The sequence below is a fragment of the Cyanistes caeruleus genome, chromosome 1 (genome assembly GCF_971803275.1).
Source record: "Cyanistes caeruleus chromosome 1, bCyaCae1.hap1.1, whole genome shotgun sequence".
Lineage (NCBI taxonomy): Eukaryota > Metazoa > Chordata > Aves > Passeriformes > Paridae > Cyanistes > Cyanistes caeruleus.
Genome location: NC_141701.1, coordinates 121,843,684 through 121,857,003, shown reverse-complemented (window position 1 = coordinate 121,857,003; position 13,320 = coordinate 121,843,684). Strand labels below are relative to the sequence as shown.

At 39.5% G+C, this 13,320-nt stretch overlaps 1 protein-coding gene across 7 annotated transcripts in view; it reads left to right on the top strand.

Moving 5' to 3' along the window:
* Nucleotides 1-12,089, top strand: part of ABCB5 (ATP binding cassette subfamily B member 5) — a 34,688-nt gene extending 22,599 nt beyond the window's left edge. For all 7 annotated transcript variants that reach the window (XM_086854572.1, XM_086854604.1, XM_086854613.1 and 4 more), the window contains 10 exons: nucleotides 62-139; nucleotides 647-730; nucleotides 2,625-2,828; nucleotides 3,534-3,634; nucleotides 4,961-5,101; nucleotides 5,609-5,765; nucleotides 8,040-8,237; nucleotides 9,165-9,371; nucleotides 10,362-10,508; nucleotides 11,039-12,089. In XM_086854572.1, coding sequence (XP_086710698.1) covers nucleotides 62-139; nucleotides 647-730; nucleotides 2,625-2,828; nucleotides 3,534-3,634; nucleotides 4,961-5,101; nucleotides 5,609-5,765; nucleotides 8,040-8,237; nucleotides 9,165-9,371; nucleotides 10,362-10,508; nucleotides 11,039-11,236 — 1,515 coding nt within the window. In that variant the 3' untranslated portion in view covers nucleotides 11,237-12,089. The remainder of the gene's footprint in view (nucleotides 1-61; nucleotides 140-646; nucleotides 731-2,624; nucleotides 2,829-3,533; nucleotides 3,635-4,960; nucleotides 5,102-5,608; nucleotides 5,766-8,039; nucleotides 8,238-9,164; nucleotides 9,372-10,361; nucleotides 10,509-11,038) is intronic.
* Nucleotides 12,090-13,320: the final 1,231 nt, after the last annotated feature.

Sequence of the window (13,320 nt, the reverse complement as noted above, 5' to 3'; positions counted from 1 at the left end):
CAGATTTATAAACAGAGTTACAGCACCAGATGAGAAAATGTGACTCTTTTTCCTCCCCCAGGGATTCATGTTTGGGAAGTCTGGGGAAGCCCTAACCATGAGACTGCGCTCTTTGTCCTTCAGAGCATTACTTCAGCAGGTATGAAGTAGGCAGGTAGGGTATCGAGAGAGCAGTGGCTGTGGACAAGAACCTGTGTGTTTGTAGAAACATCTGAAAGGGACCAGAAGACAGTAAATTGGTGGTTGGAAGAAAAAAGAACTCTACCATAACCTTTGCAAATTAAAGAACTTCCTTTCTGTACGTACAAATCCTTGTGGGACCCTTCCAGCTCAGGAAATTCTATGATTCTATAGCTGATGGGATAGGTAATTGGTAAGAAAATAGTTAGGCATCCCTTGGTCCTGAAGAGGTTAAGTAAATGGGGGTTATAATAAAAGTTTCTAAATAGGCATGTTCAGGAAGCCATCACAGCCAAGAACACTTTGATTATGAACAATTAGATGTCCACAAAAAATAATGTTTTTTAAGCTTTTTCTTTTTGTTTACTTGGAAATACTGACTATGCAAAGAGAATATTCAGTTAGCCATCCTGTTTTGTATCTTCCTATAATTTTTTGAAACAAAAATCCCTATCTTTTCTTGCAGGAGATTGGATGGTATGATGACCAGAAAAATGCTGTTGGTGTTCTGTTAACTCGTCTTGCTACAGATGCTTCCCAAGTTAAAGGCGTATGTTTATTCTTTTATGTGTATTTTTTAAGTAAATTTTTCCTTACAAATATTAATTACAATTGGCAAAGAATTCAAAGATTTTTTCAGAAAACAAAAAAGAAGACCCCACAGACAGGCAGATGCATTTACATTGCATGCTACAGACACATTGGAAATGGTTTCCCAGTAGATAATTACCAACAACTATCAAAAACCTGGATGTTTGCATACCTTTCATGTTACCTCCCTGCAAGTTTTTAAGTTAAATATATCATAATTTTAGACCATTTCACCATGCAAAGTGAAATTGCATATATGCTTGGACCACAGACACTGGACCCCAGGATTTTGCACCCTGTTATGGTTGTCACCTGAATGCCACAAAGAGGTTCCATTTGCAGAGGATACAGGGATACAGAGACCTCAGTGAAGAGAATTCCTCTTCCTATTGCCACAAAATGTGCTTTGCAAACAATAAGAAATAGACCAGCATAATTAAAAAGCACCACAGAAGGGCAAAGGGGAGAGATGGTCACTGGACGCTGGTGAGAGAATATGGCAAATTCTGTACAGTTCCTGCAATTGCTCACCTCATCAGCAGAACCTGACAATCTGCCAAACATTTCTGTTTCTTCTTGTCTCTTTGCTGGGGAAAACAAAATCACTGCAGGACCAGGACTTGTGGGGAAAAGTTTTCTAGTATCTTTTTTTTTTCCTTCGTATTTGAACATCATTAATCCTTTAATCCCCACATTTTTCAGTCTCCATTGGTTTTTGTTTCTCTCCAATCATCCTTCATTGTAGGCTTGCAAGGATAAAACAGTGTTTGACAAAATTTAGTCATTTTCATCTTTTAAAGTTATGCAGAAGTTATCACCCTGTCAGGGCAATAAAAAGGAGGGATGCGCGCAGTTCCCTAAAAAAACAAAGGGCATGAATGGGTCTCCAGACCTACTGTGTTTCCTGGAGTGCCAGACGTCAGTAAGTCAATACCATGCCTCATGCTGCACTGGGTGAAGTTTTCAAATCCATCTTTATGTGCAACCTCTAGAACATATGGCAACAATTCACCTTGGCATTGGTTTAGTTGTTAATATTTTAAATTTATTGAACAAGAAAAGTCTTTTCAGGTCAGGAAAGCCTTTGGCAAAAGAAAGCATATTTGCTTCCCACCCAAGGGTTTTTGTTTTTTTACCATCACGCCAAGCTCTAAGGAAGAGTTCTAAGGAAGATGAACTATTTCCACAGAGCTATTTGCAGAAGTTCTTTCTTCAGATCAGAGCCCACCCAGATGCTGGATGCTAATCAACTCTCATTTTGAAAAGATTTTGATGAAAAGGTTATACAGGCAAGGAGGAGGTGGGAATTCTTCAGTAGGAGTTAATCTTTCCTACTCATTATCCCAGTGAGATAAACCATTTCTGCAGGGTGGCAAAATTCAGATCTCCTTTCTCTAGGAACACAACTTAAGTGCAGCAATGTAAGAAGCTGAGGATGCATATCTTTCACCACTGTTAGTATGGAGGGTCTCAGTGGATGGCTGTTGTTAGAACCAAGCCCCTCTTGCCTAATGCTGGACATCTCACTGCCAACTCTCCTACTGTCACAGCGGTCACAATTTTCTCTTCCTTGGGTAGTGTGCAAAGTCCCAGATGCATTTCATGGAACAACTGTCACATTCAGCTCTCTAGACTACAGTAACACCTCCTGAAGGCCTGAATGTTGGCACGTGTGAGGAATCTATAGGAATGGTTGCATAAGTTGGTGCATAATGTCCACACGTGTGATTGCACATGGTTTCATTTTCCAGCCAAACCTTTGGCCTTGACTACAGCATTTTGAAGTGGTAAGTTAAGCAATGAAAAGAAAAATCTAATGACATATATTTGTGGGGTTTCTGGGGTTTTCTTAGGCAACTGGAAGCCGACTTGCACTGATGACTATGACTGCTGTTTCCCTTGCCACTGCCATCATTATTGCATTTGTATATAGCTGGCAGCTAACTTTGCTTGTCCTGGCCTGCGTTCCTTTTGTTGTTGGTGCAAATGCTGTGAATGCCAGCTCTATGTCTGGTCATGCTGCAGAAGATCAAAAAGCTTTGGAAGAGGCTGGAAGAGTAAGTTCTTCAATTTTAACTACAGAGTTCTGGTGTGAGATCACTTTTAAGGACAATATTGTAGTTATATTTTAGCTGACTCAGTTCTCCAAGATAAATGAAGGGTGTTAAGGGGAATTTTTAAATACCTTCAAGAAAAGCGAAACACAGATAACACAAACAATCTGCAAATTAGAATATAAAAATGCATTTGAAAGCCTCCATAGTGGATTTCTGGGCAGTGGCCGCTGCAGCAGACACAGCCCCAGCACTGATGCCACCTTGTGTCTAGGCTGAGCAATGGGGCTCTGCACTGCTCTGCTGCAGTCAGAAGTGTCAGAAGGCAATACTGATACCTTTTTATTCTGTCACAAAGGCAAGCCATAAATATGCTCAAGAGTTCCAAGGTGCTGTCTTTATTCACCTGGTAGTGCTCTTCTAGGAGGCAGAAGTAGTCCATGCAAAAGAGCAAGCTTTGTCCAGATTACTACTGCTGGTCCCCATTTTCTTACATTGGGTTTAATTCATGAGGGTCACAATCCGTGGGTTAGGGAAGACACTGCTGATGAATAATTTCATTGCTCAGTACTTTCCTTCACCTCGATCCCTACTCTTAAGCAAGCAGGTTCTGATCTAAAATAATAGAGAGCAAAAATCAAGTGTGCAGAAGCTATCTTGTAGTTTGCAATTGTAAGAGATTACCTCTTGTTTAATCTGTTTGTTTAGATTTCAACAGAATCAGTTGAAAACATAAGAACTGTAGCTTCACTGACCAAGGAAGAAGCATTTTATGAAAGATATGTTGCTAGTTTGAATCATACATATAGGTGGGTTTTTGTCTTTACAGTACACTTTAGTCTTTCAAGTTTACTCTAAATACTTTTCTTGTAATCAATACCTAATCAATATCCAAAAGACTGGGAAGAATATCAATATTCTTCCCAGAAGTATATTGCTGTTCAAATAGTTTTGAAATGTGTGAACCTGTTCAAATAGCTTTGAAATGTGTGTAATCTCTGTATTTTAATATACATTAAGTGCAAATTGAAAAAAAATATTTAAGGATTTGTCTTTATCATGCAAACACTTTATAAACTGCATTCTCTGTGTATGTGTTGCAGAATATTGTGTTTGCCTACAATATAGGGTATATGTTCACTCCAAGTCAGTGCATTGCACTGATACTGCTTAACTTAGGAACTGATAGTCCCACCACTCCATTTATAACATAAACCAGTTTTATTCCCCTCATATGGCTTTGAAACCTTGAAAATAAATTCATACATTTCCCTGTTTGATCCACTACACCCCACTGACCTTTCTCCACTGAAATGCATTTGAATCACTGCAGTTGCCAGATTTTCCTAGTTCCATTTTTTTTAAAATAAAATAACCAAAAATCTAAATTGCTTCTAATGTAAAAGAGGGAATTGAAAATTATGTATTGCACAATCTGTCCTCAGCCAAAATAGTGTTACAATTTAATGTCTGATGAACAGCTAAAAGCAAGATTTGGTCAGGATGCTTGCTTGGGCTGTCACAGGTCTGATTTACAGCTCAGACTTGAGAAGATGTTTCCTCTTCCTAAGAGAGCATCTTAAACAATGAGGACAGAGAGTTCCCCAGATTCTTATTTGGTGTGAGTTCAATTAGCTATACAAACTGAAACCTTTCCAGAGGGATAGATTGAGAAATGATGGCATAGTCTAAATTCCTTTGGGGATTCCCAGCAATGCGCCTCTGCTCCACTGGGATGGGATGAGCTGGTGGAACCCTGGAGGTAGTCCTTAGGCCAGGCTGGTGCCTGCTTGTTTTCTTAATGAGTCATATGGGGTAGTTATAAACTTATTTCATTTTAACTAGCTGCTCTGGTGACCTGCCCTGCTATAAAAGATTCAATTTAACATAACTGAGGATCAAGGGTTTCATTGCTTTCTGTCCTAAGGGCATTTCTGTGTCATGAAGCCAGAGGCTTTTAGGGTCTGGCAAGGATTGCTTGTGTGTGTGTGTGTGTGTTGTGGGCTGATTTGTTGTGTTTTTGGGAATGACCTGGATTTCTTGAAAACTTAATTCCAGAAGTCTGGCTATCCCCCAGCCAGTGTCTGTTGTTTTTCTTTTACAAGCAATTTATGGAAAGTCTCGTCTTTTATCAGAAAATCTCTGAAAAAAGCCCCTTTGTATGGATTTACCTATGGAATAGCTCAGAGTTCAGAATACTTGATTCATGCAGCAGCCTTCAGATTTGGAGCATGGCTCATTGCTAATTGTCTGACCGACTTTGAAAATGTATTTATGTGAGTATACTTTATAAAATGTAAAAATTATCAAAATCAGTACACAGTTTATATAGTTTAGTGTAGTGATTTCAATGTATGCAAATTATTTTTTCAAATTACAGAGGTAATGGGACATGGGAATCCAGAAATTCAGTCTGGTTGGGAGTGTTCTTTTGGGCATAAGGGAAGCATTGGGGAAAGGTACACTGCATATTGGGCAGTGAAACAGTAAGAGTGAGCAGCAAGCATAGCACACCTACTCTGGAGAAGCCTTTGCCTTTTGATGTCCCTTCCAGGCAGAGGGTGTTAAAAGAAGTGATATGATACCACTGTTCAGCTGTAAAGTAGGTATGGGAACAAGCTGACCTTCCTAATACTGGATGACATCTTGGAGTGTGAAAAGCTCCAGAATTATTATAACCTAAAGATGCTAAAAAGCATTATTCTGGAGGTATGTTTTACGCAGTCAGAAAAGAACGCATTGTTCTACCTGGAATGAATCATGCCTTGTCCTTTGCTTTTTAGAGTCTTCTCTGCTGTAGTGTTTGCAGCTATGAATGTTGGTCAGTCTTCTTCCATGGCACCAGACTATGGCAAAGCTCGAATATCAGCTCAAAGAATCTTTCAACTTTTGGGCAGAAAACCTGTAATTGACAGTTACAGTGAACAAGGTGAAAAATTGGTAAGGGTTGGTGATATTTTGTATGGGGGTTTGGGGGGTGGATATTGGAGATCTTTTTCTTTGAGCTTCTGATGTTTTTTTTTTTTTGGAAGGAGTGTTCTTTTTTTCACAGGAAAAAAATGTTGTAACAAACTAAATTAGTAATTATCTATTATCAGCAAGTGTATTCAGGTGTCCATTTCTTAGGGTGTCAGAAAAGGATGCTGAGTTAGGATGAGCTAATGAAGGGAGCCTACAAGAAATATGGAGAGGGACTTGTTACAAGAGCGTTTAGTGGCAGAACAAGGGGGAATGGATTCAAACCAAGATACTATGATATCTTAGATGAGACACTAGAAAAAGAATTCATAACTGTGAGGGTGGAACAGGTTGCCCAGAGAAGTTGTGGATGTGCCATCCCTAGAGGTGTTCAAGGCCAGGTTAGATGAATCTCTGAGCAACCTGGTCCAGTGAAGGGTGTCCCTGCCCATGGCATGGACTAGATGTTTTTTAAGGGCCCTTCCAACCCACACCATTCTGTAGTTCTGTCAAAAGACTGATGCTATATAAGTAGTGGTACTGACTTATTTAGGGACCATATTATTTCTGGGTTTCAGACAAAAGTGTATGGCCTTTAAGGTAGTTTTGTTCTAAATGATTTTTTAAAAATACTTTTCATTCTACTGACTCACAGTGTAAATGGCTTCAGAAAAACACAGATAATGTCAGTTCCAATAAGGGTTTTGTTGTTTCTTTAAAGGTTTATAGGAGAAATAAAATACTAATGCATTTTTCTAATTAGTTTATAAATAAGAGAGATTAGTTCCTTTACAGTCAGATGCTTTGCCAAAAGCCATCCTATTCCATTTATGGAAATTTTTACCATTAAAAATGTGCTCTTGTGAAGTCAAAACAAGCTTAATGAATAATTTAGTTTGTTCTAAAGTTGTGGGATGAAAAACACAACAAGCAAAAAACAATAAAAAATGAAATCAAAAACCACCCAAATGTTCCCCAGAGCCTTGCTTCTAAACCAAAATTGTCATTGAGGAGGCTGACCTCAGCACTTGACAAATTTCTGCATATAATTCTTTCAATTTACATGTTCTAGAAGGATTACAGTGGCACATCCAGGTTCATCTAAATTTAAAATTATCTTCTCATGTAGGCTTAGATGGTAGCTCCTACTCAGGAAGCCATAATCCAATTTTCTATAAATTCAAGCTCATATACAGGATTTTCAGCCTTTAAAGTTCTGATCATACTTGCACATTTTCTTGAACCAGGGTTCTCTGGCACAGACATTGAAAGACTTGGCAGAAGGTCTCCAGTAAAATGAAATTTAAGTGAAAACATTTTTAGTATAGACTGGACTGAACTGCCAGTGATGCCTGTGACTAAGCAAAGCTTTGAGACCATCAAATTACATTATTACCTGCTATGAGAGCGTGGTATTAGTGATGCTGCTGTTATGTACAGGGGGCTGGCTCATATCCCAGAGAACAAGACAGACAGTAGCTTTGGCATGTGCCCTTTTTCTTCCACTTGTGCTTGAATATCAGCCTGGCTAGGATGGCTAATTAACAATTATCACTGCTTTTTAAAACACAGTTTGTCCTTTGTTCCCCTAAATAACCTACTGAAGAATTTAGCTCTGCTATCTCTGATTTTGACCTTGTGTTACATTTGTTCAAATTGTGCTACCTGCAGGGTAAGATGGAGAAAGCAAATGATGCACTTTATCTCACAAGTAGAATTGTCTCAATTAAATGTATTAGAAATGAAAAATCTGGATTTTCCTATATTTTTCTATATTTTCATAATGTCTATTTTATTTAAGGGGGTGGTTGGACACTGGAACAGGCTCCCCAGGGAAGTGGTCACAGCACCAAGCCTGACAGAGTTCAAGAAGTGTTTGGACAATGCTGTCAAGCATTGACATATGATGTGACTCTTGGGGATGGTGCTGTGCAGACCCAGGAGCTGGACTCTGATCCTGGAGAGTCCCTTCCACCTCAGCTTACTCTGTGCTTCTGTGATATTCTTTTCAAAGTTGAAGTGAAAAATAGACACAAGAGATGCATAAAACTTCTCCAAAAGGATGTTGTGACTTACAGATCATCCTATAACAAGTGATACTATGATCAGCCCAATATTTCATTTAAAAGAATTTTGAAAACACCTCCCCAAACTTTCTTGGATCTCTCACTTTAATAACCAAGTCATAATGAGTGTTGTTATAGTTAAGGCTAATAAATGTTAATATGAGCATGTGAACTCTCTACTGCTTTTCAGAGCCATTTTGAAGGCAACATTGAATTCAGAAACATCCATTTTGTATATCCAACAAGGCCGGAAGTTCAGGTTTTGCAAGGACTCAGTGTGAAGGTTAACAAAGGACAGACTCTGGCATTAGTAGGAAGCAGTGGCTGTGGCAAGAGCACATCCATTCAGCTCTTGGAGAGATTTTATGACCCTGTGGAAGGACAAGTGGTAAGAATAGACTTGTGTGGCTATTAATAGTAATTAAATCTACAGAACTCTTTATCTGCTAAGGTTTCAGATGCTTTTGTCAAGCCTGGCAGTCCCTCTGTTGAGATGCTTTTTTCAGAGGTGTGAGTTACTGAGGCTGTGCCTCCAGTGGATCTGTAGGCAGTCCCCAAACCCTGTCATTGCCCACCCTGTGTGTTGGCCCACACATACCAGCAGTGGCACCCATGCTGGCACAATGTGCCTCCTCAGCTCTTGCCTGAGAAAGGAATGGCCATGTCCAACTGCATTTCCTCCCCAAGGCTCCCCGTGCCCCAGGCAGACGGGAGCATAACACCAATGTATCATGCTTGTCAGTGTCTAAGTTTTCTTGCTGATGTGAATTAACATTTTAGGGACACAGATTCATGCTTCAGATAACACAAATGTAATCTCACATAGATGTTATTGTGCCACCAGGAGACAATTATTGTGTCAGGAGGTCCCAAAGGCCTTTTTGATGCAACCCCTGTTAAAGGGTATAAAAAGTTGAAAGAAACCTCCTTTGGAGGGTGTACAATCAAAAGGCCTATAGCTGAGAATGTTTATTGTTGTGTTCAGCTTCTTAAGGGACAGGCTTTCCCATGAGCATCCTGGTGCTTCTTGTGGTCAGTAGGGCTGGAAGAACCACAAGAACAACCTGTTTACCTGCATGTTGTTTCTGCCTGCTAGCAAATGGAAGTAAAAGAACACAAAATTAAAACTAATGCGGGAAAATATTTTGTCTATTCTGCTGGTTCTTTCCATTTACCATGCAAAAAATTTACTTAATTGCATCTGGTAAAATAACACATAATGGGCTTTGTCTTAGAATTGTTTTCTGTTTACAGCAGGTATGTGTGGATGAGCTCAGGAGCCAGCTTGGCATCATGTTTCTGTTGTTTTTTCTAGCTAGCAGACGGATTTGATACCAAATCTCTGCATTTACAATGGCTGAGATCCAGGCTGGGCCTGGTGTCACAGGAGCCCATTTTGTTTGACTGCAGCATTGCTGAAAACATCCAGTATGGAGACAACAGTAGAGTGGTTAGTCAGGAGGAAATTGAAGCAGCAGCTAAAGCAGCCAATATTCATGCCTTCATTGAAAAACTGCCAGAGGTAAGGGACAGTGATGTTCAGAGTGAGATCATATATTTGGGATGATATAGAGAAATCAAGGTAGTGCTCACTTGCTTAGATCAAATTAAAAAGAAACATTTTTGTTTCCCCTAATGTAACCTTTATTATTTTGAAATGTCAGTGTGTTTCAAGCTTTAAATCCTTTTCAGTTTGTTAAAAAAAAGGCATGTTTCCATTTTTACAGTTATTCCATTTTTATGCAATTATTCCATTATTACAGTGGTAGACAACTCAGAATATTTGGGGGGGTGAGGTGGAGGTGGGGAGAGGGAAGTGATAGAATGTTCTATGTATGAGTAAGTGCTCACAATAATTTCTTTATATATTTTTTCCTTTGACAACAGAACCTCTTCAGGTTACTCAGACATTTTATTTTTCTAAAAAAATTTAGTAAAACAAAGTCTACTTCTAACTGAATGGATATGCAGAGAGAGAGTGTTCCTTAATAAATGCAAAGGGGCAGTAAATCAAAAGTAAATGGCATGACATTTGACCTTCATGCCTGGCAAGAATTTGGTTCTAACAAGGAAAAATGCCTTGATTGTTTTCACTGTAGTTCTGGGTACCTGAAACTGAGGTAATGATGCTACCAATTACTACTAATAATGTTTGAGATTCTTAATTCAGAAGTAGTGCAGCATCAAGTTCTTTGTGTATATGTCAGTAAGCATTAAATTGTCAGTTAATCTTATTATCATATGCTCAGTGGATGCCTCACTGCTGGCACCATTCAAGACCTATTCCAGCCTTTGAGGGAGTTTTCAGACTGGGTATGGATATGTGTGGCTGTACACATAGCTGCTTGTATGAGAGATGTTTATAAACCTTAGCTTTCCTAAAACCACTTGCACTATTCTTTCTTTCAAGATGAAATTGCTTAACTTTTGTAGCCATGAATAAATTTTACTTTTCTAGTCTTCCTTCTCTGAGAGTATTCACTGGTGATTTTTGAAATGTTTTAACATCCAGAAATATAATACCCGGGTGGGTGAGAAAGGAACACAACTTTCTGGAGGTCAAAAACAAAGAATAGCAATTGCCCGTGCTCTGGTTCGTAATCCTGCTGTTCTGCTTCTGGATGAAGCTACCTCTGCTCTTGACACAGAAAGTGAAAAGGTGAATAATGATTGTTATGTGAAATACTTATGCCTATGTACATGGTTAGTTGCTTTCTGTAGAATAAAATTAAACCAAGCATGCTTCAAATGCTCAATTGTGAAACAAGTCAGGTGTATCACAGTAGCTTTTTTACCTGAGAGGCTTGAATTGAACTATATTAGAAAGCTGTTTATATAAACTCAAAAAGTAGAAGAAAATCTGAAATTTTAAGTATAAAACTCCACATTGATGTGATACTTCTCAGTTGTCATCCTATCTATCAGATGTTATTTGCATTAAATACTAAATTTGTGTTCTGACTCAAGCTGGATGCCCAAGAACCCACTTCTCCACGTCTCACATTTGTTTGATCAGGCTCACTGACCTCAGTGAGAAATCCTGTTGAGTAAAGGTGTCCTTTGTGCATTGACTTGTGCATCTGTGGGACATCTATTCAGGTGCCAAGAGAGTGAGAAACCAAATGTAGTTCCTGGGACAAGGGAAGCTCTTTCAGGTGCTAACAGTACTGTCATGTTATCTGTGTGCAGATTGTCCAGAAAGCACTGGATAACGCGCGGCAAGGTCGGACCTGCATCGTCATTGCTCATCGCCTGTCCACCGTGCAGACAGCCGACATCATCGTGGTGATCCAGAACGGCAGGGTGGTCGAGCAGGGCACCCACAGCCAGCTGCTGGCAAAGGAGGGACACTACTATGCCCTTGTAAATGCACAAGTCTCTAATTAGTATTACTTGCTGAGTTGTTTTGGTTTTTTTTGTTTTGTTTTGTTTTTTTCTGGGAGGACATGAAAAGCTCTACAGAGGATTCCAGCTGGCTGTGCTGACCAAGCAGGAACTGTGTTGCAGCCTGGTTGCTGTATCCAGCACAGCCCTTGGCCCACACACCCATGGGGATGAGCACGGTGCTGGGTCACAGAAGGTGCACAGAGGAGTCCTAGGGACTGAATGTGTCACATTTGGTGTGTGTCACATGCTCTGGAGGGTGTCAGACCTGGTGTAGTCTCACCCACAGCTCAGGTGGGTACCCTGCTCTCCCTGTCCTCCCAAACCCTGGCCCAGAGCAGCTGCTATAGACCAAGGTGGTAACAGGGTATGACAGCAGTGGTGTCAACAACAAGCTGGTGCTTGTAATTGCTCTTTGGGTTTCTTCATCAGCCAGATGAAGTCATAAAGCCTTCTTTAGTTAAAGATGATTATCAACTCTTACTGAAAACTGAGGTTCCATAAAAAAAGATTTTGTTAAAGATAAGGATGTTGATACATTGATTTCATTTTTTTCATTACTTTATGCCACATTTCTCATATTACTGTGCTTCACACATTTCTTGGATAACCAATACTCTATTTCAGACAATAATTATGATAGTTACAACCTCTACATATCAAGATAAACTGCATAAAAGATACCATTGTTTTGTTTAGTATTTTCCAAATGCTTATCTAACAGAATTTATTTGTTCTTTGTATCCATCAAGATAATTTCAGAAGTCTTGGGGGATGGCATCTATTGGAGTGGACTCCTGTCAACCATGTAAACAGCTTTTCTTTAAATAAAGAAAAAAGGAAAAATTGTTTTCAATATAAGTTCTTTTCTTTTTAATAGACATGATACTTAGGGTCATGGTTTAGTAATGGACTTGATAGTGTTAACATTTGAACTTGATAATTTAAAGGGTCTTTGCCATTCTAAATGATTCTATTATTCTATGAATAATTTCAGATTTTTTTTAAGTGTTGGCAAAGCTTGTTTATACATGTGCTTTAACAATTTGTTATTCCTCTGCTATATTCCTCAGGGTGCTGCAATACATCCCTTCACTGTTGAAGAGTATGTACTGTGTAGTCAGAGTGACTCAGCAGCTGGGGCTTTTTGCCTGGTTAAACCAAACTGAAGCATTTCAATTTTCCAAGGCTTTGCACGTGGCTTTGGGTTAGGATTAATAGCCTGGAGCAACCTGCAATACTTTATAATTTCCAGATTGTAACAGACAAACTTACAGTAATTACCATCTCCTTTGCTCATTTCAATTATTTTCCAGCATCTGAATCTGCAAGGGGAATAAAACACAAAACAAACTCTGATCTTGGGTTTGCCAAAATAAATACAGTTGTTCTCCCTCAAGAAGACTTTCTCAGAGACTGTTTCAAGAGGATTTTTTTACTCATTCAGGCACCCCTCTTGTGTGATCTCTTCATTTTCTTGTGATAGCAGTTCCATAGTATGTGCCCAATTATCTAATGTGAGGTCAAATTAATTCCCTTCTCCCTGCTTTGTTTCTGCACCGGAGTTAAAATTACAAGCACTAGATTTTGATTTTCAATTTAGAAAATAAAAAGGAGAAGTTAGTTCAGTGGGTACCATATCCACTACTTAGCAGTGGGTAACTTTTGCCCAGTTCCCTTTCCCATCACCAGTTTCCATTTTTTTTGGAACTTTCCAGTGATGGAGGTTGGAAACAGCTCCCCACTCTGAGGCTCCTGCCAGGCCTCAACCTCTGTGTGTAACAGCCAGCTTGACCCTCAGGGACCTGAGGAGGATGCTGTATCCGTGGTCAAGGTGCAGAGGAGGTGTAAACTGCTTTGATAATTCTCTTGTTCTGCCTCGGGGTCACCACGAGCAGAGAGCACCCTTGGTGCCATGAAAAGGACCCCTCTCCCTCTGCAGGGAGCCTACTAGCACACAGCCTGAGCTGGATGACTTTACTGACTCCATGAGATATAAAGAGATAAATATATTCGTCTTGTAGGCATTAATAGTAAACTCTGTGCTCTGATAGTTTATTTCAGGCCATCCATGTCACCTTCCTGGC